At 39.3% G+C, this 9,885-nt stretch overlaps 1 protein-coding gene across 1 annotated transcript in view; it reads left to right on the forward strand.

The window, feature by feature from the left end:
• Window positions 1-9,885, forward strand: part of LAMA3 (laminin, alpha 3) — a 103,591-nt gene that overhangs the window by 21,150 nt on the left and 72,556 nt on the right. The window contains exons 11-17 of the mRNA XM_010023076.1: window positions 240-302; window positions 2,711-2,845; window positions 5,213-5,347; window positions 6,776-6,913; window positions 7,994-8,040; window positions 8,903-9,002; window positions 9,438-9,490. Of these exons, the coding sequence (XP_010021378.1) occupies window positions 240-302; window positions 2,711-2,845; window positions 5,213-5,347; window positions 6,776-6,913; window positions 7,994-8,040; window positions 8,903-9,002; window positions 9,438-9,490 (671 nt within the window). The remainder of the gene's footprint in view (window positions 1-239; window positions 303-2,710; window positions 2,846-5,212; window positions 5,348-6,775; window positions 6,914-7,993; window positions 8,041-8,902; window positions 9,003-9,437; window positions 9,491-9,885) is intronic.

Here is a 9,885-nt window from a genome sequence, read left to right on the forward strand (position 1 = left end):
TCTGGCCTTTCATACTGTTCTTTCAAGAAGGAATGTTTGTACTTGAACTGGAAATCAGAAGCAAAATGTTTCTTATTCTGTTCCTAACTGAAAGAAAACTAAGCTGAAGTTTTTTACTAGAATCATGTGAGTATCATGCTCTCTGTATTGGAAGGAGATGACTTCATTGTTTGTCATGATTTTTAATGAAATTACTGTGTTTGTTTCAAATACACGTCACTGTTTCTTTTGTTTTAAAGATATGCCTGTATATCCTTTTACTTCTCCAAATCCAAGAGATGCTATGGCTGGTGACATAATAGGCAAGTTCTTGGTGCTTTTCTCCCCACCCCCACCCCCCCCCATTTCACTGTTTTTTTTGATGTTGCTATTTTCACTGTTTCACTGCATGTTTCACTGCTTTCGTGGAGATTTATGTAGTAATTTTGCCACTGTTGGTATTTTTTTGTCAGAGACCCTTTGCTCTTTCCAGAAGTTCATCATGTTGTCATGTTCGAATTAAACAGTTTACTGGGCTTGCTCCAGAAAGAATTATGGATCAAAATAAATTTGTCCAGCCCCCGGCAAACATCTGCAGAAGAGGCTGGCCATCTTGTTTGGTGCTCTTATGAATAGATCCATCAAGACTTTCTGACACAACAACCATTGCTTTGCGGTGTAAATCTCTTTGTGTAGGCTAACTGGCCTCTGCTTCTGCACTGTCTGTCCTCTCACACCTGGCAAATTGTACATTGCCTTTGGCAGTGAAGACTTTGATTTCTAAGAGAGCTATGTATTTTACACACTGCAAAGCTGCCTGAAATCCATACAATGACTCCCTCAGTGGGATTATATTTTTTTAGTGTATGTTTTTATACTGCAGCACAGTACTTAATCACGTACACAGTTGTAATGCACTTCATGATTAATAACTTTTAAAAACCTTGCAACCTTTTTCATATCCGAAAATCAACATTCTTACTCTTTATTTCTGTTAGCTTTAATAGAACTGTAGTTTATGATGACAAATTAAAAAGTGTTTTCTTCTGTGAATGTAGCAAACACTTTGACATAAGCAGCCAGTACAAATTCATGTACGTGTTTACAAGTCCCAGTGGTTTTCTCGAAAGCATCTGCAGTTGCTGTGACAGCCCACAAAGCTTCAGTCTCCTGTACTACTTATCTCCTTCGTACAGCATCCAGAATAACAGCCTCTGGGTGTGCTCTGTCACATATTCCATTCTCTCACATATTTTTAAAAGAAAGAAGAAAAACTCTGATGAGAAAATGAATAAAGAGAAGAAAACAGATTTTGATCTCAGTCTGAAGGCATAAGAAAGACAGTTGCCTCTAAGTGGAAGCTTCTGTTACTGTGGATGTTGTAAATTTGTGCTGGCAGACTAAGCACGGTTACAGATTATTATTTTTTTTTAATGAGATTTACATGTAAGGGTTATACAAATAGTTTTGCAAATAATTATACAAATAGTTCAAGATTAATAATTACTAAGCACTGGTTTGTTTTTCTCTGCAAAAATATGAGGAGTTGCGTGATTTTATGCACTAACCATGTTCCTTTCTTTCTTTCCCCTTCCTGTTGTAACTAGAAGGTAGCTGCAAACCAGGGTATTTTGGCTCCCAGTGTCTGTGTAAGTACCATAGTTCCTTTGAGGCTTGGAGCCTGTGCTCCAGTGTAACTGCCAGCCTGTGGCTTCCAAGTGAAATAGGAACTTTAAGATCACAAAGCCGCAAATGTTTTCTTTACAAATGTGCTCTTCATCGTGTCAGCACCATGGTGCAGGAGTGCTGGGCGGTGACTGTGATGGCAATACCCAACAGTGCAGATGGCGAACTGGGTCTGGGTTTTTTTCCTGTGATACCTGTGCAGCAGGGTATTTTCATTACCCCTTCTGCCAGGGAAAGCCAAATGTTCCCTTTGGTCAAGTGTATCCAAAATACAGACACAAGTTCTATACTGAGGGATGAAGTTCTTTTGCCACCGAGATGTGTTCATGAGGGGCTCTCCCAAAACTCACTGAAAAAAATGTGAGGAGGGGAGAATTCCATCTAAAAATGCCCCTATTTCCCTGATTGCTGGCTATTGTGTGGTGCAGCTGTCAGACGCCAATTTGGAGTTGGATTTAGTAACATTGATGAAATTTAGAATGCCTTTGGGAACATTTCTTTTACTTATCCTTGCTTTTTTTAAAAAATATTGTGTTTAATTTTAGTATGCAACATCACTTTGATGCACCAAGCTGCTCTTTCTAACCAGTACTAGAAAACTAATTGGTCTTAAACTTTATTAGCCATCTCTGTGCCTATTTAGGCATTTTATTAATGCCTCCCACCTGAGATTGTAAACTCAAACCTGATTTTTTTTTCATTTTATTCTTAAAAAGAATGGGACTAGTTTCAATAGTTGGCATTATGGGATCAATAAATCAGACTGAGCGGGGACATGCCAAGTGTAGTGCTCCAACGCTGATACTCAACGTAGCAGTTACTTTGAGACTTATTTGATTCTTTTGTTCTTTCATTAATGTCTCCCTTGATGCTGAATTATTATTGATGCAATCAATAAAAGCTGTTATGAATCACAGTAATTCTGATGGGAAGATTTTGGCCCAGTCAAGGATAAGGGAGTTGCTTTTTAGCTTTTATTTCATGAAAGACAGAAGAAAAGAGCTTGTGCAGAGGTTGCCTCTGAAATGTCTTTTCTCATTTGCAGCATGCAAATGTCACCCAGCGGGTACCCAGCCTGAAGTCTGTGATTTCCTCGGGAGGTGTCTTTGTCGCTCAGGGGTAGCTGGACTTCAGTGTGATGGCTGTCAGCCTGGCCACCATTCCTTCCCTGCCTGTCAAGGTAAGGCATGTACAGCATCAAACAAGCCCCCGAAAAGGCAGACAAGAGTGCTTTTCGGGTACTGTTTTTGCAGTGGCTGATGCTATGTTCGCAGCTGTAAATGGGCAAAGCAGTCTTGTGCTCTATAGTCAAATCCTCATATATTCTAATTCTGCAATTCCAGGCATGTTTTGATAGTAGGGGAGAATTATATTGTCTGTTTTCTCACAGGCTTTTTTGATTTTTGCATGGTCAGATTGTTTGATAGAGCCTCAGTCAGCACAGCTGTCTTACTAGTAACCAAAGAATTTGAATGGTGTTTTCACATGGAGACCTTCAGCAACAGAGCGCGATTGACTGCTAAAGAACTGGCATTGCAAAGCTGTGAAGTACTCATCTGCTTTTGCAGAGAGTCTTGTCTGGTAAAATGTGTGTTCTGTGAATCTGAACATTAGAAGCTCCCATTTTGCCCTTCAGGGTGATTTTGCACTCATTTTAAGATCATCTGACAGACACTGACCCAATCTCTGTCTGTATAATCACGGAACATGAAAAATCTCTATGAGGTTTCACCCGTGTACCTGCCACCTAGGAGCAGCCTGTTTTTTACAAGAGAGGGAATCAATGAAGTATAACCTTGAATATCATAACGGTCTTGTGTGCATATGAGGAATCCATCAAGTCCTATCTGGCCCCTAGATTTTGTCTGCTTTTGCAGTGATTAAGAGAGGCTAAAGATTCACTAAATCCTTAGTGAATTTTACACTAAAAAAGAATATAGAATATTGCTGAGTTCTGGTATGTACTTTTCTGTACAGCTTAACAAGATTCGTGTAGAGCATTATGATTTACTTTCTTCTACCTCACTATTTTTGCTTGTTGACTAAAGCAGACTTTTTCCTTTTGGGCTTATGCACTTGTTTATCTCCTATGAATAGACAGCAGAATTCCTTATGCCCTTGCAAAGATATATTATGTTGTGTTACCAAACACAGTGGGTGGAATAAAGAAAAGCCACATGACTGTGTCTTTATGGTCTGGAGTAGATTAACATTTTTTAATGAAAAACATAAAATCAGGATTCTGTGTTGGTACATGCTGTTCAGTGGGTTTAAGACATTCTAAACACTGTTTTTTTTCCTTAGAACTGAATCAGGCAGCAATCATAAAGCAAATCAAACCTGTACTGAATATGCACCACAAGCTGAAAGAGACATAAAAGCTTAAAAGAGCATGCAAAAACAAATTGTAAAAGACCACTAAAAATAGTTGAAAATACAGCCAGTGGTATTACTCGAAACTGCTGCCATTCACAGCTTGTTCTGTAAAATAAGTTGCCGTGGGTTTAAGTTTAAAGTAATGCAGCGTGCTGCAAACTGTGGTGGGAAGTGAGCAGCCCAGTCTGCTACTCCTGTTTGGAGTTACCACTTTCAGAAGGGAGGTAGATTTATAACTTTTTGGTTTCCTAGCAAGCCCTGAGTCTTTCCAGGCATCCTTGATGTAAACACAACAAAGTCAGATGTCTTTGACTGCAGAAGAAAGAGGAACCGAAAGAGGGAACCAGGAACATGAACATGAAACAGGAAGGATTTGTTTTATATTTTTGCCAGTCAACCATTTCTGTCAGTCATAAATCCAAGTCGTTAACTGCTTGTACCTGGGGCAGCCGGGATTCCCAGATGGGTCCCATTCATACACCCATAAACTCTGTGACAACCCTGTGTAAAGCCCAGCATCAATTCAACGAAATGTCAGGGCTTATCTGTGATAGACCTGTTAGACTAAAATAGTGGTAACTCCAAGAGAAATTTCTTATTATAGTCTGATAACAGCTTTTGTTGTAGTCTGACAATGTGCCTTGTGTATTACAAGCAGGTTCCTGCAATGCAGTGCTTGCCAGCATGTAGAATTAAGTTGTCAGCAGTTTTTACCTTGTGCATCATTTATTTGCGCATCATGAACTTGTGCTTGTGCCTCATTACTAATAAGCTTCTTGTTAGCCATTAGACAGACTAGCTTTGTGAATGCCATTTCTCAGAGGTCATTTTTTAGAGAGGTTACTTTTTTAAGTACTTCTCTCCTGTGATGTTCTTTCCACTGTAAAATGGATTTCTGTCACTTACACATGTGTTTTGCAAGGCATCAAACTAAATCTCTAAACTGTACATTATAAAATTGCAGTAAGAACCTGATTCTCAATGGTTGAAAAGACAGTTACAATGTAAGCATCTATTTCAGGATATTTATTTTTGGTGGAAAAATTATGGTTTATTTGGTTTCCTCATGATCATTTTACATTCAAAGATAACTTTTTTGGCAAATTTTGGTTTAAATAACTACATAGACATGTATCTGTAAGGACACTTATAATCCCTTTTCTCTGTGCAGAATGTAACTGTGATGCTGTCGGCTCGGTGGAGAACACATGTGGTCCTAGAGGTCAGTGTCTGTGCCACAGTAACTATGCTGGACTTAGATGTGACCAGTGCGCTCCGGGTTATTACAGCTATCCCAGCTGTTTGAGTGAGTAAAACCCTTTTCTCCTTTTACTGTGTTTTCCCTTCTTATTTCTGCAATAGAGAAGAAACCAAATTTTCTCAAATATCTTTCCTTCTAAAAGTACCTCTGTAACCATGATAGTTTTGTTCCATCCGTAGCTGGCAACAGTAACAGTGAAGATCAGGGCAGTAGACAGGCTTCCCGGCAGGTGCATGCTCTGCTAGTCCTCCCTAACACATCACCACTTTTCCTGTACTAGTTGGATTAGTGTGAGAATGGCAGAGTTTGGCCTTGGTACAGTTGTATCTCTCCTAAAATACTAAATCTAAAGCTTAGGCTGGGCAATGAGCATTTAGCATTATGAGTTCTGTCTCACTCAGCTTACAGAACAGAAACTGTGTTTCAACTGGTTTGGGCTTCTAATGTTTGATACACCGTGCTGTAAACTTTCAAGTAAGTGCATTAGCATGTGCTAACATTTCACAGTAAATCCTAGTCTAGAAGGTCTTGGCTCTACAAAACTTCCATGATATCAACAATTTTTCCTGCCCATGTGGATCAGTTGATCATGTGCAGACTGTGTTTATAGGTTTTTCACATCAAGCAGATGGAAACCTGCAGGCTCTGTCATTAAAATCAGCAAGCTACTTGATCGTCATTAACAGGAGTGCTCTTTCCTAGAAATCAAAAGATTGCTGGTGCTAAAGAAGGGACGTATCCTCAGAATTCTGCTATTACTAATCACCACAGCCACAGCAAAAAATAATCTGACAGATTTGTTTTCTCTCTTTAGGAGAGTTGACTAAAATAATTGTCATTAAACAGTTCACCTTTAAACTCTATCTGCCCAAAGATTAGTCCCCTGGGCTTTAGCAGCATTGTTGGTTTTTGTGGCATTATTCTTATTTACCCTGTGTGTGTAAATCATTGCACAACTGAGACCTTACATAGGAATCCGGAATGATAAGATTGTTGTGTGATGTATTTCAGAACTTGTTCTGGCCTCCTCTGCCCTCAGATCTAAAGGTGTGATGTGCATACAGTTTTATATTCTAGATTTCACTATCATATTTTTAATTTGCTTTGTGTTTTCTGTAACCATAAGAAGATCAAGAAAGCAGAAAGGCAAAACCAAGCCTGCTCTTAGGGTGGCTCAAAGAATTTGAGGAAGAGAGTTTTGTTATGGTTCCAGATAATCTTACCTGTTTCTGTCAAGAACAGAGAAATAACACAATGTCAAGATGGTACATGTCACCTCAAACTCATAGGTTCCAGGCAGGGGTGAGGACCCTGTGAGTTACAGGAGGATCTTGTGAGCTATTTACTGGAAAGAAAAATGAAGAACTCTAGACAAACAATATTCAAAGCTTCTGCAGTACTAAAGTTTTGGAAAGTTGTTGCTTGGTACCTGCAGGGTGAACTTTCCCACCACTGTCTATGTTTGTTCTGTAGCTTGTCAGTGCTCTCCTGATGGTTCCCAACACAGCATGTGTGACCCCACATCAGGGCAGTGTCAATGTCAAATGGGCATCACGGGGCAACGGTGTGACAGATGTCTTTCTGCAGCTGACAGTTTCCCCTACTGCAAAGGTAACACTTCTGAGGGAAAATCCTCCATTCTGATTTGAATCACCCCTGGTTTTACTGCAGGGTTTTCCAGGGCAGTCTGCTGCCTGCAAAAGTTTATGGAAACTCCCGGAACCAACTACCCAGTTAGTTGTTGGAAGTTGAACATAAACTGACATCAACAACATCCCCACTTAGTTGTTGCTCAGTAATGTTTACTGTGACTAAGGACTTTCTCAGTCTCATGCTCTGCCAGGGAGGAGAGGAAGCCAGGAGGAAGCAGAGGCAGGACACCTGACCCAAACTGGCCAAAGGGCTATTCCATACCACAGCACGTCATGCCCAGTATAGAAACTGGGGGGAGTTACCCGGAAGGCCCAGATCGCTGCTCGGGTCGGGCTGGGTATCGGTCGGCGGGTGGTGAGCGGTTGTGTCCTCTGCCCTTGTTATTTCCCTTATCATTATTATTGGTAGCAGTAGTGGTTTGTATTATACCTTAGTTACTGAATTGCTCTTATCTCAACCCGTGGGAGTTACATTCCTCCGATTCTCCTCCCCATCCCTCTGGGAGCGGGGGGAGGAAGAAGGGGGGCAGTGAGCAAGCAGCTGCGTGGTTCCGAGTTAGCGGCTGGGCTTAAACCATGACAGTTCTTTGTCGTGTTATGTTCAAAAGTTTATGGAAACTCCCACAACTAAGTGGGGATGGAGGGAAGAACACACCAGGAGCACATATTAGATGAGGTTATCTGTTATTCTGTATGGTGTTTAATGAAGTAAACTATAAGACTAAAATCTTTTTTAGATGATGGCATAGGGACTTTAAGAAAACATCTCTCAGTTCTGTAGGTTAGTGCAATATTTTTCCAAGCGACTACTTTGCATATCAAACCCAACAGTGTAAACCAGGATAAATAGACATTTGAAAAATCATTATTAGAGGTTTTTCCTGGTCTTCAAGCTTAAGGCATTTCAGTTCCTCCTAGGTAACCATATTTAAAAGCCCTTTCAAACTCACACCTGCTACATTGTACTTCTGCACTACTACATCCCATAGCTCTGTTTTCAAAAGATCTTTCAGTGTGTTTGTTTTTTAATTTCATAAAGGTGCCAACAGTGAATGTGATCCTTCGGGTAGCATTGGTTCTTACTCCGTAAGTATTCTCCCGTGGCAGCTAATAGTGTGTGTTAGTAATTCATGTGCCTTTGCTGAACACACTCACTTCATTGTTCACATCCTGAGGAGTGGAAATAAACTTTGTGTTTTGTTCTTCGATCATACTAGTGCAATCAGCTGTTGTGGGTGGGGTTTCTTTTTTCTTTTATATATAGAATATGTATACCGTTTATGTCTTCTTGGTATGCTAAACTCTAATATATACATTGTATGCATAGAAGCTTATGCATGTCCCAAAGACCTTGTGGATTTGGGTTGCAACAGGCCATTTCAGCATCAAATTATTCTTGAAAAAAAATACTATCTCTTTGTAACTATTATTATTCCACTATTATTCTTATTAATACAGTGGTTATTAGTAATAGCGTATTAGCAGAAATCACGGTCATTGCTAAATGTGTAGCAACGAAGACCTAGAGGATGTCTGACTGATGGAAGAAGTATCTATGTAGGTTCATGTATACAGCTATGTGTGTTTTCCACCAATAAAAGGAGTAAACTTGAAAATTATTTATTATTTTAATGTAAGTTTGTTTTTTAAACTTTTTGCAAAACAGTTAATACTCTAAAGCAGTTCTAGTAGGCTATAAAAGAATTGGAAAGCACCTCTATTGAGACATTTGGAATAAATTAGATGTGGAAAAAATCCTGTGGTGGAACAATCCTGTGCTGATAGTATGAGACAGAAAAATCTAAGTCTGAATCAGCTCCAATTCCACTCATCTGTAAAAGTCAGTAAACTGCATGAGTTGTTAATAATATTAGGTTTTTCTTAACACTAAAGAGCAGTATGTTTATATGAAACAGATGAAGCCATATTAACTCCTTTCTGTCATTAGGGCTATTGTCAATGTCTTCAGCACGTTGAAGGTCCTACCTGTAGTAAATGCAAACCATTATACTGGAACCTGGCCAAAGAAAACCCTGAGGGATGCACAGGTATAACTTCATGACGTATTTCTTTGGCCTTATGGAGTGTGTTGAATTCTTTTGGAAGTCATCTTTATTCGTTCATACAGACAGTTGAACTGGTCCCAGAGTGGCACTGCAGAATAAAACGTGCCAGTCAGGTTGGACACTGATTTGTGTCAATTGCCTGAATGTTCCTAAAAAAAAAGAAAACAATTGTAAAACCAAAGTTGAAACATTTTTAAACATCCCAGTAAATTGCACATACACAGAAGTCCTCATTCTTTCTCCTTTCCTTTTTCCTCTCACCTTGTGCCAGTATCTGTCTGCTGTTCTGAACCTTCTAGAGTAAAATCCACTTTGTGGCACTATGACTCAAAATGACAGATTCAGGGTAGAGGGTTTTTTTTCCTGCAAAGTATCATGGGAAAATGAAATGCAGATTGTTTTTTTTCATCTGTGCAGCATGCCAGTGTGATGTGAGTGGAACACTAAGTGGAGTTGGAGAATGTCAGCAGGTAAAGTGAAATGAAAAGAATTAATGAAATTGATTTCTGTAAAGATAAATTATTATGACATTTGGTAAGGTAGAAATCTTGGTAGTAATTGTTGCTTTTGCACAGGAAGTGGCTAGTTTTATACAAAGGAAAAGCAGTTTTATACAGAAGTTTTATACATCCTAGGGATGTATGAAAGGTCTGAAAATTTTTCATCATCTTGAGTTTATATATTTTCTGGTCTGCTCTTTGAAGATAATATTTGACAGAAGTTATGTCCAGATCATATTTGTGTTGAGATTAGAATGTTTTTTCTCTGTAGAACTAGAGGGAATTTGGAATATTGGATGTTAAAGTTCTGAAAAATGTGCTGAAACACTTTTGACAAATTGTTTGTTTTGCCTTTCCCCCTTATC

The sequence above is a fragment of the Nestor notabilis genome, unplaced genomic scaffold (assembly GCF_000696875.1).
Source record: "Nestor notabilis isolate BGI_N333 unplaced genomic scaffold, ASM69687v1 scaffold12790, whole genome shotgun sequence".
In the NCBI taxonomy this organism is placed as follows: Eukaryota; Metazoa; Chordata; class Aves; order Psittaciformes; family Psittacidae; genus Nestor; species Nestor notabilis.